Source organism: Pholis gunnellus (genome assembly GCF_910591455.1).
Source record: "Pholis gunnellus genome assembly, chromosome: 23".
Classification (NCBI taxonomy): domain Eukaryota; kingdom Metazoa; phylum Chordata; class Actinopteri; order Perciformes; family Pholidae; genus Pholis; species Pholis gunnellus.
Window position 1 is genome coordinate 7,866,170 of NC_136550.1, and position 20,571 is coordinate 7,886,740.

General features: G+C 42.9%; 1 protein-coding gene across 1 annotated transcript in view; it reads right to left on the reverse strand.

Annotated features, from left to right (window-relative positions):
* The window catches only part of LOC306714295 (adhesion G protein-coupled receptor L3), a gene marked incomplete at its 3' end in the record, with an annotated part of 114,640 nt that overhangs the window by 55,178 nt on the left and 38,891 nt on the right, over positions 1 to 20,571 (reverse strand). The window contains exons 4-6 of the mRNA XM_079184282.1: positions 18,932 to 19,732; positions 6,092 to 6,460; positions 2,773 to 2,876 (exon numbers count right to left, since the gene is read on the reverse strand). Of these exons, the coding sequence (XP_079040408.1) occupies positions 2,773 to 2,876; positions 6,092 to 6,460; positions 18,932 to 19,732 (1,274 nt within the window). The remainder of the gene's footprint in view (positions 1 to 2,772; positions 2,877 to 6,091; positions 6,461 to 18,931; positions 19,733 to 20,571) is intronic.

Consider the following 20,571-nt stretch of genomic DNA (forward strand, 5'->3'; position numbering starts at 1 on the left):
TCCTGTGCAGCTGAACAAACAAGCCTCATATCTATATAGTTTCTACTGTATCATTGTTACAACCTATACAGTGGAAAACATGACAAATTGCACTACACAAGTGTGTGACCCCTTAAAATGAATGCCGTTTAGTCTGTACATTTTCCCCAAAGGCTGCTATAGTGCACACAATTAATGTTGCGAGACGGTCCTCAGCTGAGTGTACACACTGGGGCCAATATTGTATCCAGAAGCAATTTTGCTCCTATTGAGGCAATTTCCCCAGATCCTTCCCACAAATTATGTTTTTGTTCGAAAGCTTACGTGATTTTTGTGTCATGGGATTTGTTGAAAACGGAACCATATCAATGATGATTTGTGAGCGTTTGCTTTTTGTTGTTGTGAGACCAAAAACAAACTTCGCCTCATAATGTTTTGGAGACCTTTCACATTCTATTTGTTCGCATTTAGTCTCATTTAGTTTCTCTCACATTTATTTAGACTTACGAGCATCCTTTCTCTCACGTTACGGTTTCACTCTCCCAAAACAATTCACCTGCATATACAAGGACATTCCTCAAAATAACAAAAAAAAAGCTGTTCAATAAAACCTCTCCCCCGAACACCCATTGTGTTCAATCACAGCTAACATAGCTCACAATAACTAAGGCATGGCAAGTCTGTCAAGGCTTTCATGACAACAAAAGGAGTTTAGACAGTGATTTTCCACAACCGAAAACAAAAGAGTAAAAGCGCAAGAAGTTGATTAAAGAGTGCCTTTATCCTTTTAAACTAAGACTACAATTAACAGCCTGTCGGCCTCCTTTTTTTATTTGTTCCGTGCAGTATTTTTCCAAATATGCAGCTATTTTTGGATTTGGGGAGGTTTACACTCCAGCAACCCCGGCCAATGTTACCAGAGAGAACTTTTTGTTTGACAAACGCATCCATTAGTCACATGTATCATGTAGTTTTGCTTACAATAGAAGGGAGAGTGCCCCATGCTATTTCCCTTCAAAAGGAGAAACTTCCCTATATTTAACTTGTGAACTATGGAGGCATCTGCTTATTGGCTAATGAGGCTCACCACAAACCCTGAAAGGTTTGCTCACAAACTTTATACTTTGCTGGGTTATTTATCCTGGTTTTCAAATGAGAGTGTGTACATACAGTCTCAACCCAGCTCTCCCTACCTAATAATGTGCAGCAGTGCCCCCTTGATGTCCACCCTGTCTCTACTTGCCAGACAGTAAATAAAATGGGTCTTAACAACTCAGAAACATAACTAATTATTTTCAGTGCATTGCCATATTAATATGAGATGTATAGTGGGAAATAAAATACTTTGATGAGTAAAATTCACTGTCCCAAAGCCTTTTTACATGTCAATAACCATTACACAAACATTATGGAAGAGTTGGTCTCAATTGTGAACTCTGAATAACCTAATTTGTGCCGTCGACTCTCATGCAGAACACCCTTTTTGGTCTGGTGTTGTCTTTCAAAAAGTTCCGGTACCTTCAGCGTTGTACTAATAGACTAGGTGTGGTAAGATGAGCCTAAAAACTGTAGTTACACCAACTATAACAGTCCAATGCCGATTTACTCTGGCATCACCTGCTGTCATCGCCTGTGGGTTTATTAGTCAAGCCAATTATGCTGCTTAAATTGGTCTTCACAGAGAGGTGCATGCAGGGGATCTGGTCTTTGGAAGATGTTTTCCTCATTTCCCTCTCTGCTCTTTTCTCTTAATGAGAGGAGCTGGGGATGCTCTCTCTCTCTCTTTCAGTTTATCTTATGTCAACTCATTCTCTTTTTAGTCTCTATAGTTTCCTTTCTCATTTCGTCAACGGAACCATCTGGTAATGAGCAGTGCCACATTCAAGACAATGGCACCAGATATTAAATAACGAAGTGCCAGATGGGTATTCCAGATCTCTGACATGTTGATCTTCATTAAAGCCGTCCTGTCGTCACACCGCTGAAGTGTTGACTTGCTTTTAAAAGAGGAATATTCGACGTTAGAATCACACCGTTACTGTTCAATCCATGCAGCAACATAGCAAGAGGCCATATAGCAAGCTCAGGAAGACATTGCTCTCCTTAATTTCTCCACACAGTAGCCTGAAGTGGAGCTTTATTGCGGCGCTCAAACGGCGCTGCGCTGCACAGAAATGCACCTGATAATTTCTCTCCCTTCTATTTTGCTCCCCAGCAGCCATTCTCCATCTAAATCGGCAAACTACAGTTTGTTTAATGGGCCGAGCTTTGTGCTGTTGAGTAGATCATAAGTGTTATAACATGCACGCCTCAGGGCCCTATGAGTTTAAGGGAGAACATTGCCTGCAATTCATAACCTGGAACCCTGCTCCTCACTTGCAGTAACCTCCTCCTCCTCTGCAGATTCGATTCTATTGCAGATTTAAGCATAGGGAGCTTTATGTGAGCCTTTGAATAATAACTCGCCCGTAGAGGAGGAGATACAAATCGTTTGTGCTTCAGAAACATAGAATGCAAATTGCTGCTGTGTCGCCCCCCCCCCCCCCCCCGTCTGATCCGTAACATTAACACACAAACTAAAGCTCATTGAGTGAAAGCAATATACACCCTTGGTTTACATTGTGAGCTTTGGTAAATGTTAAGTGGAACAGGGAAAAAAAGGGCACAGTTCTGTATAAAAAACACTCTCTTGAACAAATGTACACATCATAGCAACATGCCATCATTCAAGCTATTTGAGTTTTTATTTTAATTTAAGGAGCACATGTTCTGCTTATTATATCATCCTGGTACCTTCTGGCTGATGAGGTTGACCCAAGGGGAGGTACAGTTGCTGAAATCAGGTCCCTGGGGGTCCCAGTACCCCTCTGGACCCACGCACAGGTATGAGGCCACACCTAGAGAGGGAAGAAAGACAGTGGCCTGGTGAGAACAATGACATCAAACCGATCAGCTCAAGAGACAAAACCATGTCGGTAAAGAGCGAGCAGCTACAGTGACACATGTTTTGTGTGCGTGTTTTCTAAAAGATGTCTTGAGACATTTTTTTCCGACTCGGTTATTGCATCAAAGAGCGATGGACGACACTCTGCATTCAGTCTTGTCATCTAATGCCCAATTCTTCCGAATGTCAAGCACTTTTCCTATTTGCAAAACTTGTCGATATATACAACTGCGATGTACCAAAGAAGCACAATTCGTAAGTGATTAAATTAATGGCTGTAGCGAAATGTAATTGGATGCTTTTTATCTTATTCCGACTGAAATGAAGTTGCTTCACTTGAGGACGGCCAAGCTCGCCCAGACAGTATTTCATCATTGAAAGTCAGACAGTGTCTGCATGTGGCAGTTCAACTCCTGCATGAGAAAAATACACCAAATTAGGTGCCAATTAAGTCTGCCATAGCTGAATTCATCACGAAAGGTCAATTAGGTTGGTCTGAGAAAACTGTCTCTGCTGACAGATGTGTGGTTTAGGAGTGTCAGTCTTACGATGTTCCATCTGGAACAATAACACCTCCAGATATTGATTAAAATCAAACAGTGTGGCCATCATCTGTTAAGGCACTCTCTAATCCTACCTTCAACCTTCTCTTAATTAATACATCAAATACACTCAATCAAGAGTTTTTGTGCAATCAATCAAATGGATGCAATGTTTTCGAAAAAAAACAAAGTCTGTCTTTGAGTTGCTCTTCCACGTACCTTTAAATAACTTGCATCTATATTTTCAGAGCTGACATCAGCAAGGCTACATGCTGACATTTAATTGCCCTTGCTTGTGCTTCGCGAGAGACGGTGTGTTGGCGGGTGACACGACCGGCATTAGCGGATATAAATTTTGATTGACATATAATTTCCTTCCCCGGTCCACCTTGGACAGCCTTATGTTTGACGGTTTTATACGATAAGGGACTCTGCTGCATTTCCTCCTGTATTGAGAGGCAGGAGAAGGAGCATGAAAAGAGGGAAGGAGTGAGAGAGGGAGTCAGACGGGTGTAGGGGGAAACGGAATGACAGCGAGCGAAGTGAGGTAGATGGAAGGGGAGCTCGAGGAACTTTCAAAGACTGGCAGAGGAAGCTCACAGAGTCGTGTTCTGCTTGGCAGTGTCGTCTGAAGAGCAATGGCTTTGAAGAATGTGCCGAGAGGAGGTGGGGTATGTGTTCCTCTTATCTTGCCATATGACGGCTGTTAGTGAGGTCTCGACGGGTGCTGGTGTCGCCCATTAATGAAGCCTGTGTGTGTGTGTGTGTGTGTGTGTGTGTGTGTGTGTGTGTCTGAGTCTGGGCGCTGACTGATGAAATGAACGATTTTTTCAGGCTTCGAGCCAGATTTGAGGCTATGATGTCACACCCCGATCTAGGGTGACTTGCTCTATAAAATAATCATTACAGAAAAGTTTCAGAAAATTCCTGAAAAAAGTCATATTTCGCAATTTAACACGTCTGATTTGCATTACCTCTCCTTTTGGTTTTAATAGCTAGTGCAGCGCTTGTTCAAAACGTGCCGATTGCTTCACACTCGATTCTTCGCTCCCTGAGGATTAGACCTACCATGACATAGTTGCATAGTATACGCGCCATTTAGGTGCAAAAGCTCAGATGAATAGCAAAGAAAAGTAAACTTTGTCTCCCACCAGCCAGAGGGACGGCGTTCTGACTGTGGCAGCCTGAGCTCATCGCGGCCACGATGTGATTCCACCAGACATGCAGCGGTGCGTTTCAGAAGCAGCTCCCTGCTCTACCCCTACAATACACAGGATGTACATAAATAACCGCTAATACATATGTTCCATTGTTCCTTGAATCCCAAACAATACACCCGCCAAGTGTGAAGTCGATCGGATGAAAATCAAACGACAGACAGACTCCTTCCATTTTCAATAGATTTATTACCGCCACCGAGTTGCTTTATTAATGCTGACAGCAGAAACCCACAACATAAGGGTTTATAGGTTACCTTTCAGTTAAACTTAAATTCTCCCCACACAGTTCGTCTCGTATTTTGAGAATGCAGCAAGATCTTCAACCATATAACATCGGATCCTCTCCTTTAAAAAGTCTATGCGTTCAATGGAAGTGCTTGATCAGCACTTACATGGGTATTCCTACTTCCTGAGGTAAAGCTTTTATATCTAAAGCACCAAACATTGATTTGTATCTTAATGCATACTTGATTTCATTCTCTTAGTATTGATACAAAGACAGAGCTGGAACAAGATATAGGGAAACAAATGGTCTGATCCTTGATAAACAAAGCTCAACAGCCCTTTCAGAGTGCCTAACACAAACGTGTTTAGCCATTAATTAATTACACCAATTGTATCCTGAGAGACGGGAAGTAAATATGGGCGTGTGGCGTACGAGTTATCGTTTCCACACTGACGCAAGGCTAAACTATCTTTAGCCTTGCGTCAGTGAGTCAGGAATAGAGAGTGAGGCGAGAGGACAGGAAGCAAGACGACGAGAGCTGCAGGGGAAGTGTAAACATGAACGTCAAGGGGAGGAGCCTGACAGTAGACCGTCTCCAAACGAGTGAAGGAATAAAGAAACATATATCTATACACACATATATTTCATTAGCAGAGTCAAACAAAAATGTCGTAAGAAAGTCCACTCTCAAGTTCAAAGGAAACTTTTTATAAATAAAAAATAGCAACTGCTAACTCAAAAACTGTGACAAAGCTACAATGACAATGAACAAAGAACTGATTAGCTCTCAATTCACTCGTGGATGTACATTCCAACTCTCACGACTTGTAATGAGCTTTAGGGAGAGAAAGAAAAAGATACTGGATATAAGTGGCTAAAATGAGTTTTCCCTCGTAAGGCAAAGAGGTTAACCTGATACGGTATATTTCAAGGGAAATATCCACTATCAAAGCTCACTGGACAGCTGTACGTTCCACGTGGCCCGAATTCCCCCAATTAGAGGTCGAGGGTATGGCTTGGGAGAAGAATGTCAGTGCCTGCTGCCGTCACAATTTGGACCCACAGAAATAATGGATGAATGGAAGGGCCTCATTTTGTCTTCCAGAGGACCTGGACAACAAAATAAGACTATAAAAGACTCCCTTTATCGATTTTTTTACGTTACACAAATCTGCATTACCTGTGGTTCCTGGTGGACAGGGCATCTTGGCCACCACGCCCAGCTTGGTCTTGGGCCAGGAGATGTCCATCATCACCAGGGGATTGCAGAACTCCACCCTGACGTTGGGAAGCTTGGAGGAAGGCGGCGGCCTGTTGTCGTCTTCTGGGAGCAAACCCTCCACCGGCGTCTGGCCAGGGGCCACCGCTGTGGATGTGGTCCGTGGCCACTGGCCCATTGCGGTCGTCGTGGCGGGCATCTTGGCCGTTGTAGTCCTGGCTGTTGAGGTCGTCATGGAGACGGTGATCGGTCGAGTGGTGGTCCTCGTCGTTAGGGTCCTCGTCGTTAGGGTCGTTGTGTCCATGTACACCAATACAGAGGAGGACGTTTCTGGTAAAGGAGAAAGAAGCAGCAATGTGAACCGACAAGACTTTTTAGGAAAAATGCAGAGTTGGAAAAAGAAGATTGAGAATAAATGTCTTTCTCTTCTCAGTCACCCTTCATTAATGTCTGAGGGAAATGTATTTTAGTGGGAAAAAAAAGGCAGAGCGTGCGCAGGGGGGTTCTTTTCTTCCCTCCTTTCCACTTGTCTGTTTAAGAGGAGAGAGTTCAAAGAGGATCAATTGGAACTGGCAGGTGTGACTTACATGGGCATGCATGGCGTCTAGTTTTGGACCCCCGCTGGCTAAGCCAACAGACACACACCAAACGTACGCAGCTGTGAAGTATAGAAGTTGCTGTTGACGAGGGCATATCTCTGTGAGTCAATAGCTGGGTGTTGTAGCTACATGCTATTTCTGGGTCAGACGGGACAAACTGAAATACCTCTTTGCTGGATGCGAGTCCTCCCTGTGGTTACACTCCAGGAGGTGCTTGCTAATGACACTGTTTACCTGAGCTGTTGGGGACGAGGGCTATCATAACACCAGCACACACACACACACACACACACACACCAAGATGCACTGATAATGCACAGGTAATCCTTCTCTTCACACTAAAATTCGTATACACCTCCTCTACTCCGCGTCATCAATCATCCCATCTACTCAGCATTTTCTGTCACTTTTCCCCCTGGGTCACTGATTGGAAAATAGGGGCCCCAGATTTATTTAGCGACAGGCTTTTTATGAATGTGTGGACTTGGTTAAGCCACAGAGAAAGCCCTGAGAGGTCATACTTCATAACATATCTTTGGAAAGTGGGAAGTAGCCAGTTTACTCCTATGAAACTGTGTCCTGCGGAATATAATTAAGAGCGTTGCCCTGTGTTGCTCATTATACGGTTGCATTATTTTTGCACAAAGATTCTTCAATATGCGATACTGGCATTTTCACATGTCACGATCTTATTACTGAGTGTAGTTTGGAATGAGGCAGCTTGCTGTAGAGCCTTTCAATAAATTCCTATGAGAGAGCATTTCTCACACACACACACACACACACACACACACACACACACACACACACACACACACACACACACACACAGACGTCTGGGCCAAAATGCAATTTGGAATAGTCGTCTTCTTCCCCCCTGCTTAATGCAGCGATACAATCAAAATGACAGAAGTGACAAATGTCCCAATCTTTGCATGAAAGGGGAGCAAAACAAAACGTAATGAGGGTTGATTTGAGGTTGGCAGGTGTAATGGACATCACACATCCAGTAAGTTCAGATAACTTCTGAAATCAGAGTTCAGCGAGATTCAATTTGCAACTGGACGATTCCTCTGTATGGTGAATGTGAAAGCAGTGAAATAAGACTAAATCAGTGTTTGTGAATTGCCGAGACGCCTGCAGGCTGTAACGGCACGAACGAGGCCACTCTCAGCAGTCGACGGAGTCATCGCTGAACACGACTCCGCGATAGCCAAGGTTTGATTCAATAGGTTTCCACTACCGCAAAAGTTCCAGGCTGATTGAGCGTTTGTTTTCTCTTGCTAACGAAAGAGTTTTTCTGTGTTTTCAAGATCCGCAGGTATCTTGGGCACTCCTGTGGAGGCACTCCATCAGTAAAGCGGGACTATAACAAGAAGCTCATTGAATTGCAATGTGAACTCAAGGCACGCAGAGCGGTTTTTTTTACTCCCAACTGCCTGATAATGTAGGTTATACAACTTCAAAAATATCTGTCACAGACAGAAAAGGAAGAGAAAAAAAAATCACCTTAGTATACAGAAGAAAATGTTAATTAAGTGGAATACACACAAACTTGTTAAAAGACGTTATCGCATCGGGTGAATGTGGATGCAAATGCTTGAATAAGCTCGCAGAAAAGCACAGTCACAAGCTCGCACACTGGCAGCCGTACATCAAACAACATAAATTGACACGACCAACCATCAACAGGGCTTTAAAAACCACATGAATACTCAAAAAGGTATTTAACATTTCGACCAGCCACAGAGACATCACCATTTACATTCTATAACCACTATTAGACATCATCATCAATCTGCACCACGGCAGCCCAGGAGATCCTTTGGCTGCAATGATCATGAAAACAGGAGGGTGATATATCTCCAAGGACGCCAGTCTATTTATTGGATTATTTATGAGCGAATGAATTTATCTATGCATGTGTATTTGAGAAGTGATGACAACCTTAAATATGTTACACCAGCTCTTGGTAAAAGGGAATGGCATTCATTTAAGTTTAATTGAAATCCAGCCGGTGGTGCTTAAAGTGCATATAGTAAAAGAGCCCGTAAGAGTACCTCATGGAAATCAGATCATGGAAATTCACTGCTCATATTGAGGTCAGGAAAGGTCACCTTGCCCAGACTCAGATAAGCTAGTGGCTAAAAAGGTGTGCAGACAGGCCTATTAAGATAAGGGGGAAATATTGTACTGGTCAGGACGGCTGATACAGGAGCGATTCTGAATGTGACACATTTTTTTTGCTGAGGGAGATTGTTGCTTGAGCTGCCCAAAATGCAAACTGATGCAAGTCAGTGAACAGCACAGGGACAGGTGATGCATTAAATGTGCTGAATGCGGAATCCAAAGCATTAGTATAGCAGCACACAACTATTTGCTATGTAAACATATAGTGGACTAATGGCGTCCTGAGCAGAGAAGTTGCACTCCAGCTCTGTGTGTTGTAACCCGGGATCGGCTGTGCTTTTGGTGCACACGAGCCCCGGTCTGTGTGCCCCACTGGCTGGCTAACCGCGGCACTGCTGCTGTTGTTTGCACTGTTCCGTGCTGTTTAGCGCGACAGCCGTCGCCATGTTGAGAGCCGTGTGGAGGCAATCACTCAATCACAAAAAATGCTCAGAGTTTGGACCATATAGTAAAGAGTAAATACTTAGGACACCAGACTATATATTAGACTTTAAAGCCTTTCAATCACAAATATCAGTGCCATCAATAACAGTCGTTTTTTAGCTGTTTTTCCTATTCTGCCGACTTCACGTGAATGCAACTGCTGAGTTAACAGAATGGGGCCGTGAGCTACAAACATGTTTGAAAAGTTTATCTGTCAAATGTTAAAATCATGTCGTCATATAGTCAGCAAACTGACTTGTTAATGTCAGGAACACAGCAAAATCCATCTTTCTAGGTTTTTGCCATGTCGCTAACGTTAGCGACAGTGTGTTTTATCGCTTATGAACGTCATTTGAAGAGGCAGGATGCCCTCTCTTCTAACCAAGACAAATATCCAGCTACCATTGTCCTCCACTTGTCCCCCACTTTTTCAAATAATCATAATAGAAGTTCTATCACGTTCTTTTTTACTCTGGGTAACATGACAGTACAGAGAGTATGGCTTGAGGAAATCACCACCACAGCATGAGGTTAATTCAAAGTCACTAGGAACCATGTCTGGAATGTAATTCTATACTGACAGATGATCCCGTTGAGCCCACTGTTGAATTATTTTTTAACACGCAGCATGTTGAATACGCCCGCAAAGACATCCACAAGAGGCAGAGAGCGGGAGTGGAAAAGAAGAAAGTGTCCTTGAGCAAACTTGTATATCTTTTCCATGAGATGAGCACAAAAAAAAGGAAAAGCCAGCAGCAGACAGCAGCCACAGTCTGCGAGCACTATCGCCTTGGAGACAACACAAGGACATTTTGTTTTGCTTTGCCAGCTTCCCCATTCTCTCCAAAGGGATGAAGGGAGGAGAAAAAAAAAGCTCAAGAGCACCAACGAGGTTAAAAAAAAAAACGTTGGCATTCTCAGTGGGACTCATGAGTGACCTTACAGGCCGATTTGAATATCTCTGGTCTACAAAACTGTTGACCACAAAGAAGACATGGAAATATCTTTCAGACTGTTGGTTACTTCTCATGCTCTTGAATTAATTAATTTCTCATTTCAATGTCTACTTTACAAGTGCTCCCTCTTAGTATTTTAAATAAAGAATATGGCCCTAGGATGTGTTTAGGTATTTCATGATACAGGTTTAAGAATATAATTCAATAAAATGGTCTAAAACCTGAAAAGGTAATTTAACTTCTGTATATTCCGGATTCAATGCATTTTGAAAGGCATTAGAGATGATTAAAAATGAATAGTACCAACATCCAGCTATCAGATATTCATGATTCTTAAGCTCGGGGGCTTAAACATGTCCCTACACCTGGTCAGGTGACCGTTTCATTCATACAAGACAGGAGCAAAACTTCTGTGGGCGCCGCAGCTTCCTCTCATTGAACCACCAACTCCACTCATCATCCACGCACCTCTTTTAATGCACACAATCCCCCCTCACTAAACGCATGAAGTCTGTTTCCACCGCACACCGAGCTTTGTGCTTCATTTCAAAGCATTCATTTCTAACTAATTAGCCTCTCTCTCTGTATCCCAGGGCTCGTGGCTTTCAAAATTAGATAAGCACGCTCTACTTTGCTCCTGGAAAAAAAAAAAAAAAAAAAACTGCTATGCTACTATGAAATGAATCCGGTTTGTATGACTTGCCATTTCCGCACAGACAGTGGGCTCGTGGGCTCTGGGAAACTTCTGCAGAGTCGAGATCAAAAGAGGTGCAAAGGGCTTTCGGGGGTAAAAATGCAACTAGCATCAGACAGTAAAGTCACTCCTCCAACCATGTGCTGAACCCAATTACCTCCTAATTTTAGTATTAAAACCTTTATGCATGGTTACTTACTTCAGAAAATAGAGAAAATATTGGACAGTCTTAGTGGGATGTCACCCATTAGCTTCCTACTAGCCTGTTTAAAGCATGCTAAATGGGATTTCTGGGTGCTGGGACATGTATTTTTAGAGTAAACCGTACTAGAGTGTGGCTATTAGTGGAGCTCTCAGAAATAAATTTCAACCACATACTTGTCATTTGGCTGTTTGACGTAAGAGTGCTGCTTCCACATTAGTTAGCTCTGACGTCAGAACTTCTTTGTAGCAATAGGTAGCAAATAGAAAAAGTGGGTTATCTTATAATTATAGTTGACCAATAAATATAGTAACACATTTGAGACTAACGTTAAAAAGGTGCGTCCCAATGTGACCCACATCTTAAAGGGTGAAAGCAGAGAGAACTGATGACAAAAACATATCTGAGGCTTTAAAAATGTAAACCAAATGTGGTTTGTTATTGTCAGCTGTCAGCTAATTGAGCATTCATTTGTATAACATTTTATTTTCGATGAGAAACATAGAGAACATCATCTATTTAAGCCATCTCGCAAAATCAGCACCCGCCTCATAATGGCATAATTCACTAAACGCCCGAACGTTTATGTTGCATGATCCCACCAAAATGCCACACGACACGCGTCCTCGTGTGCCCGAGGAGAATGGTCGGCAATGACATGACAAAAGTCCTGTCATTTAATGGAGTCTTTTGTGCCAGGACCACAAATCCATCACAGAGTGCAACTGGGATGTGGGGGGGTGATAGCATAGCATGGTGGTGGCAGGAGTGTGTGGTACATTATGCAGCCAGACATCCGGTAATGCTCCGATATCATCAGACATGATGAGAACCGTAATGGATGGGAGCTATGCATTGTTTGGCAATTAATTTCTCATTCCGAAGCTCTCTTCCCGGGACTTGAGAGGGCATCTGTGGAGGTCACGCAGCCCTGGGAGAAGGGTATGCCCGGGGCTGATATATATGCACACATGGACGTAGGCCCGGAGAGACACTCACAGTGTTTGAGTGAAATGACAGAGGAGAAGTGAGCAAAGCCTGCTTGCATATGCACGAGAGTGAGCTACTGTAGGGTGACAGATATGCAGTAAATACATGCAAAGGCACAAAAACCCAAGCGCCGTTTTTTTTTCCCCCCCTAATGTGCATGCATAGAAGCCCATCTGCATTTCCAAAATTAGATTTAGCTAATTAAGTTGTATATTTATTCATTTCTATATATTCTAAAATAGTGTGCAAATCTCAATTAAAAACACATTATGTTAATATGTCATGAATCTACACATTTACTATAAATATATATCGTACAACACTGTAATGGTCTGTATTAAAATATCACAGTCCACCGAAACCCATATTTAGCATCCATTAAAAACGGATGAATGTTGGATTTAGTTTTTATTCTTAGAGCCAAAACATGAGTCTCACTGGCTACTGACGAGGCAACACATCATCAAACGTACCAGGGAAAGCAAGAGGAGGGAAGAGTAGTATGAGCACATGAGCGGAGGGGATTTCAGACTCACTGAGAGGAAAGGAGCACTCCTTCAAAGTCTCATCCAATTGCCAAAACGTAAAGTAAAGCTTTTCCAAAGACTCTCAAACCAACAGTAGTATGGGCCAAATGGATCGGGCAAAGCTGTGTCGAGGAACTCCGACACTGGTTATGAAAGAGGTTAAGATCCTACGGAGGCCTCCGATCAGATTTGTCTTTGGCTGATTGGCCAAAATAAATCACTTTTGAGCTTGTGTGTCACCAAGCTTGTTAAATGTAATGTGGTAAATGTGTAAACGGGTTCCACATCCAGGAGTAGAGTGGAGAAAGAGCAGCGTGGAGGAGAAGATTCCACACACTCCAGTACTCTAGTTGCACATTCTTTTTCTTCTGTTTGATATTCATTGGGTGAAATCAATGCCAACTACCTGCTTAGTTCACACACTGCACAGCTGATCGGCGATGTGGGGACAGCTGAGGGGAAACAGGTGCGTTTTAAACAAACAAATCAAAGAGAAACTGTGAGAAAACACACATGGTATCCTTCTTTTTTACTCCACACACACAAAAAAGGGGCGAAAAAGCACGTTTTGCTAATGAACAGAAGTAAGTAAAAATGCACCTGTGTCTCAAACCACACAAACACTATTTTTTCTGCATAAGTGTGTCCCCCCCCCCCCCCCCATTTCTGTACATGTCAGGAGAGATGGATAGGTTGCTGGCCTTAATTGAGGGATTGCCTGCCACCCCTCAAACCACACAGGTGATCTGTGTGTGATTTCCAGATGAAGGTAGAGCTGCCAAGGCCCATGATGGATGGCCAGCCAGGAGGAGGGACACCACACAAACCCATGTGATGTTTAATGGGGTCTCGCACAGAACGCACGGACACGCTGAACCACTTGAAACATGAGCTCGCCACCTCAAAATCCATATCAGAAATATTACACAAGTAAGCTAAGACGAGCAAAACACAATAGCATTAATATGGCAACAGTGTTTATATTTTACAATATAGTAGAATGTATTCTTACATGCGGGAATATGGCTTTGAAACGTTACAAGAGGCTCTTAAGCACCAACAAAGTGCCCCCTGTTGCCATGCAAAAAAAAATCTAAAGCTGCATTACTAACAGGGCCCCATTGTGTTGCAGCATTAAAGGGTTTGCAAGACGATCGTGCATGCGTTTGTGTGTGTGTGTGAGCGCGAGCATGTGTGTACATGTGTTAGAAAAATCATTCCAGACTATAATCCTAAACCTTGCACATTCCCTCGAAGAGAATTGCCCTCTGCAGGAGGTGCACCAGGCATGTGTTAAGTGCGTAGCCCGCAAATAAGCATGTAGCCTACATTTCTGAGCCTCGACATCAAAAAGGGATTCATGCAGCATGCAAAAGGCCGTTCACTGAGCAATATGTCTCTTGAAGCTTTGTCATCGAGAAAGAAAAGGTTCTGTGATGACGTAAGACAACTGCAGGGTTTCACTCGGATCCATACAGTAACGCGTCAAAATGTATCAACCAAAAAGCAGCATGACAGGTACTGGGAGGCCAGTGCATAGGGAATGGAGCCAGAAGGGACAACAGTTTGTGCCTTTTAAGAGCACACAGAGAGTCCCACTCGAGATTATCTCCACCAGACTCTGCCAGCCAGCATTTACTGCTTAGACAGTCTTAATCAATTTAGCATGTGTCAGGCACTTCCAAATAGAGCCAAAGACGGGCTTGAGCTTCCAAAACATCAGCTGCTTCGGCATGAAGGTCGGGACACCACGTCTGCCGGCTTTCTCCAGCGGCGCTGGCACCGTGCCTTGGCCAGATGGCAACATGTGGCAAAATTACAGGAATGCCAGACGATGGCTGTATCTATGACACCAACTGCAGAGTCACTGAGACGTCGTCTCACTTGAATGTGAGCTGAAGGGAACAGCTCAAAGATACCGACTGCCGTATTCTGTGAAAAGCCCTCGACACACTAGGATCTGAATATTTTAATTTGAACGATAGAAATCATTGAAAATCCGGATTGCTCGACATAAACAGTGAATACATCGTTGTAAAGTATGTGAGAAGTCTATATGAATAACGTTGGAGTGAAGCTGAAGCACTGCGTCGAAGTTAACACACACATGATGTAGCATGAGCAGCAAGGCTGGTACTAGTGCAGCAGCAGGTGTGTGAGACTGAGGGTCATTTTCTCATGTCCCTCGCCTTTGCAGTGCCGTCGTGTCCTGAGTGCAGCCAGCGCCTCGTGCTCGCTGTGGCAGACAGCTCAGAGGATATTCTGGTAAAGGTGCGGCCAGGTCCAGCAGTAATGTCTCCTTGACAGGACACAGTACTGCAGGGTTTTCTGTTGTTATTGTTAGCTTTTTTCCTTATGCTGAGGGAAGGTCCATTTTTGTCTTATTATCTGGATTCTATGAAGTCCTATGCATGTGCACACGTGTGTGTGCGTGTGTGTGTTTGTGAAGTTTTCACATCAAATCAAATTAATCAAATCCACTGCAAGCACAATAATCTTATTTGCTTTAAATCTGGTTAATAATACTATCATTTTTGATTGAATTGAGAATCAGCAGTGAGAAATAAAACAATCTCAATCTGATGGGACAACATGAAGACTACAAGACAGTGCATATATACGGTGGTATCTTCATACAGAACATGGTCACCCATATGCTTTGGCTGAGTCTGGAGAAGGTCTTTAAGTGGTTTGAGACAAGTGTTGAAACTGTGACACCGAACAGAGATAAGCGCTGAAGTGAATGGATGGATGGATTTGCTGACACGCTTTCAGGAAGAAGTTGTTCAGCTGATGTTCTGGTTCAAAAGTTGACAGCCTGGTCAGTATCAATTATAATACTTGTTATCTTGACAATGATTTCCAGCAACCGTTCCAATCAGAGGTGTTTGGAAGCCCCTGCGTCTTGCTAACAATCCCCTAACTTTCCTCGGTGAAGGGGGGGGATGATGGAGCGGTACCACACCGTGATGAAAGAGGGAGAACACTCTAAATGGTGGATCTGCAGAACTGGGTCATGGATAGTTGGGGGACAATTACTTTCAGAAGATCGGCAACCTCGAGCGAGCCCACTACGGCCTTCGCAAATGAGTTTGCAAAATGTCCATTTACTAATAGGGAGATACTTTTTGTTTGTCTACTGGCTCTTCAACTATTGTATATGCTGTATATTTCTTTTATGTTTATTTTTTTTTTAAAAAGATCATAGAGCAATTTCCCAGTTGTCCTTGCACACTCTGCATTGCATGTGATCATGTGAAGTGGATTAATAGTGGGAGAGCTTTTATATCTGCCTGCTAATAGCAGTCTGTGCAGCACAGTCTTTATCACCAATTCGGTGAATTTAATTATCAATAGAGTTGTCATGGAAGCACTCTTGGGCATAGATCATCCGTCCTTGAAAACAGGCCTGTTTTGGCCAAAAAAAATATTGCTCTGTCTGTTGAATAGACTTCAGCAACTGCACAGATAAGCACAGGATCATGTTTTGGGAGTATTCTAAAAGTGGGAAATATATGTTCCTTTTTTGTGTGTGTGTGTGTGGTTAAGAAACAACTCGTCTTTTTTTTACTAAATTATCATTTGCTGAAAGAGTTCAAATTCACAAACAATTAAACATAATACGATGCTTAGAAGTCCCGGTACTGCTTCCAGCTATCATAACCCCGGTCCCTGCCAACTGCCCTGTCGCAGGTGCAGTGCCCCGGCCCATGTGGTTGGGCATACGGTAGCGGGCTCAAGCTGTGGCCTGGCCATTCCTCTCCCGCTCTGTCGCCAACGTACCATGCTCTACTTGTATGGCAGGTCAGGCTTGCTCGTGGAGGGGGAAATGAGCTTGTGTTAGAGCACACAATGAGACCTTTCTGGGAGAGTCAACAGGCACGATGATCACTGACACTGAATTGTGTTTGCAGCAAAAGGAAAGTACTACGTAAGTGTGCTGGCTACATTTAACAACTTTGCTTCAGGCAAAACTAGTAAAAGTGTTCTGTTTTCTTGGTAAAAGATATGTGCATCAAATGATTTTCAAATCCTCGTCTCTTCCACTGCAGCCATTGTTGCTTTACGTTTCTGTGACGGCTATTCCCAGTTTTCCTCCATCACACATTCTTCTGTTTGATCTATGCACACTCTCACTGGAGCAGCATGTAAATGGCTTAAACATTAGGATTCAGCAGTGTACAGACTCATTGGTGTGTGGTGAAGTGGACTACACTGACGCTGAATTAACCAATTTCGTGGTAACTATCCTACAATCTCATAATTAGGCGCCTAGTGAGACAATTGTGTGACAGATGAGTACAGCTGAGAAGAAAAAAATACTTGATTGCAGCAGAATAAGTCTGCATTCTCTTTTTTTGTATTTGGTTTGGGAGTTGATCAAATGAAATGGTTTACAGTCCATTTCAATCACTCCTTCATTTCTTATCAGGCTGTTTATCTGACATTTATATTTGTTCTTTGCCTCCATGCATCCACTTAATGCAACATTTTATTATCTATATTCATGCAGCAGCCTCTTTACTGGGCAGCTCATTCTGCACAACGGCAGCCAGACACACAACATCTCAGTCGAATGCCGAGGATTTGCATTTGCATGTGAATTAGCGCGTGTGCGTGTACATATGTGTGCTCATTGTGTATCGCTGCTAAAAAAGTGCCGGATAATCGTTGAATACAGAAAGCACATTACAACATCATTTCACTCTCCTTAACTACAACAAATTAGTAGCTGTGTATCATCAAAACCAAACCCTGTAAGCGTGGTCACTGAATGAATGAATACATTACGGGGAGTGTTGAAGCAGGACTCCGTGTATTCAAAAAAAAAAAGAAAAGAGTTGGTGGCAGAGCAGCAGCCAGCGAAGGAAAATAAATTAAACTGGCAAGCGGCAGGTAGAGAAAGCTCCAGAGGAGAAAGCAGAGGTAGGGACTTCACACTCAAATAACTTGTGACATTTTTGACTAGAGCTGTTGATGAGATAGCGCAAAGAATTACCATGGTGTGTCAAAACAGGGTTTTTTTTCAGTGTCATGCTTCACAACAAGCACCAATTTATAAAAAGAACAATGGAGGGGAGAAATTAGACTTTTCAAAAGAGCTTTTGGAAGTCTAATGTGAGCAGTTGCAACAGCTAGAGTGAGGAAACAATGTCGCTTGTGGCTGAAATACAACATGTGAACTACTTACGGTGTTAAACGCCCCAATGTGGTACAGGCATCAAGAAAACACAGTTTTGTGAACGACGAATATTTTCTCCAATCATTAAATTAGAATTGATGAGGCTCTTCATGAATGCTAACGATGGTTTTATACTAATTACTTCTATGTCTCTCCCGAATCTCTCTCAGGTTAACTTTATTCCACTTCGGCGATACGTGACACTACAGAGATGACACATCGAGCAGCATTCCATAACGCCAATTATCACAAAAGCTTGCCATGCCAAGCTGTTCTTTGTATCCCCAAATATACAAACGTGTGGAGCAAACCAAAATACATGCTGATTTTCTTGGAGCCTTGTAATTAACGAGGCTAAACATGGAGTTTGTTCTATCTATCCGTCGTACTGTTCAATCTTGTCTTCTCTCAGCTTTGTTTTTTTTGTCTTCATTTTTACTTTCTTTTGTTTATACCCCAGTTTTGTCTTGCTTTTGCCTTTTTAGCTTTCTATACTTATATTGCCTTGTATCCTGCTTTTGCTTTGCTTTGGATTTACACAGGACAATGCCTGTTGGTGATGTCAGCTGAATTCTTATTGAGGGTCTACGTTCATCCCCTGGGGAAGGAATTTGCATAATAATTTACCACTTACATTGAGACAGTATTTGATACGGTTAGGTGGAGACGTGGTTGATGTTGAGGAAAGGTCAGCGGATCACAAAGTATATAAAAAATGAATTCATTCAATTCCATACAATAATCATGTGGGCAGTATTGTTTTTCCAATAGCTTCCGCTGAACCAAATTTAGGGATGGCTAGATGTACCAATGTCATTATCTGGTTGCAGAAATTAAAGTAATCTAAATGTGAGCTCTGTTCCAGAATGTATGTGTAAAAACCAAATGTCATCCAGATTGTCTTACACCTTAAAGATTGATGTTCTGTTGTCATCGCCATTTGCTCTGAAACACCAAATTGCACTGACCCAAGTAGAAAAGGACAAGTAACGTGAATGAATATTATGAGAACTGAATTAAGAAATAAGTTGGTCTTACCGAGTCTGTTGTCCAACGCTCCAAAGTCCAGAGAGTACTTCACGACGTGGTAATTGTTCCAAACGTACAGCAGGTTGTCCCTGGGATTGTAATCCACTGCAGCGATGTACTGATAGGAGTTGGGGAACGGGATGTCCAGAGAGCCATCTTTGCTTAGCTCTGTGTTGTAGATGTAGTCGATCTTGTTTCCTGTCGCCTCGTTGTCATCGTCCTCGTACACCGACTTCACCACATACAAGATTCCACAGATCATAAAGGCGTTGGATGCCGAGCGCTTGTCATAAGCCGTGTCCCAGGTCCCCTCAACGCGCAACGTGTAAGGATTGAGCTGGCTGATGACAATCCGCCCGTTGTTTTGCTCGGTGGCGTAAATCACCCAAAGGCCATTTTCGTCCACAGCCAAGTCAATGTCCGACTTCCCTCCCCAGCGGTATGGAGATGTGTCATGGTAGTTGGCGTTGGCGATGATGGCCTCGCCGCTCTTGATGCGAGTTCGCAGGTCAAACTTGACAATGTTGCGTGTGCGCTCCTTGTTGAAGAACAGCGCCCCGTCATAGACCACGAAGCCCGTTCCGTCCACACGATGTGGGAGCTTGTAAGTTGTTGTCGGCCTTCCGGCGATAAAGTCTTCTTTGGAGGAATATTCGGTCAATGTGTCAGTGCGGTAGGGTGTCCAGGGCATATAGTAAATCTTATCGGAGGCTTGGAGAGGGTCTTTGCACCAGGCTCCGGACTGGTGGTCCGATTCAAAGAGGTGCTCGCTCTGGTACACCCTGCGCAGAAGCCCTGGGCACAGGAATACTGAGGAGCCAAAATAGGGGAAAGACAAGTACAGAGTTACATTGGCAGGTATTATTCACCAATAACTTAAAACAGCAACTGGATGCAAACACATTGGAGTTGAGTCTTCTCCACTGTGAAGGACCCAAGATACTGAGTCACACTCTCTTCATTAGTGTCGGGATGATTCGATTAAATGCAGAAAAGATTACAGACTGTACATGTTGTGACATGGAAAATAAAAGTTAAACAGGAAATACACAATATTTTTAGAGAGGATACTTCCAAGTCAGTTAGTCTCTCTAGGCCTTAAGGCAATTAGTTTACAATATCACTGAAGGAACAGACTTGTGGGTGAACAGAGTAAATGAGGGTTATTTCTTCTGACTTAATGTAGAGCAGAAACAAGTCAGACGACGATGATAAAACTTACCACAGACGGACTGACTCTCCCACATGCACTTACACACGTTACCATTTGTTGGTTTCTCTTTACAAAGTGGCTTTTCAGTACTACTAAATTACATATAATTGCAACAGAAAAAAATTAAAACACTCTTGTGACACTTTTTAATAAATAGTATAAAACAGACAAACCCAAAATTAAAGGATTTGGATGAATAGCTACGCCTTAATTATCTCCCTTTAGGAGATAGAAAACAAAAGACACAAATACAGTAATTACATCATCAATATAATAATTGCCTGTCCATTATTTTCCCCACATGACATTTTTAGTCTGCAGCAGGATTTACAATATCACACAGTAAACTAATTAAATGTGAACTGGTTTGTACACAAATCTGATAATGCCAGGCCAAGGCAATACAGCTCCAGCAGGTCAAGAGTGGAAAGCTAAT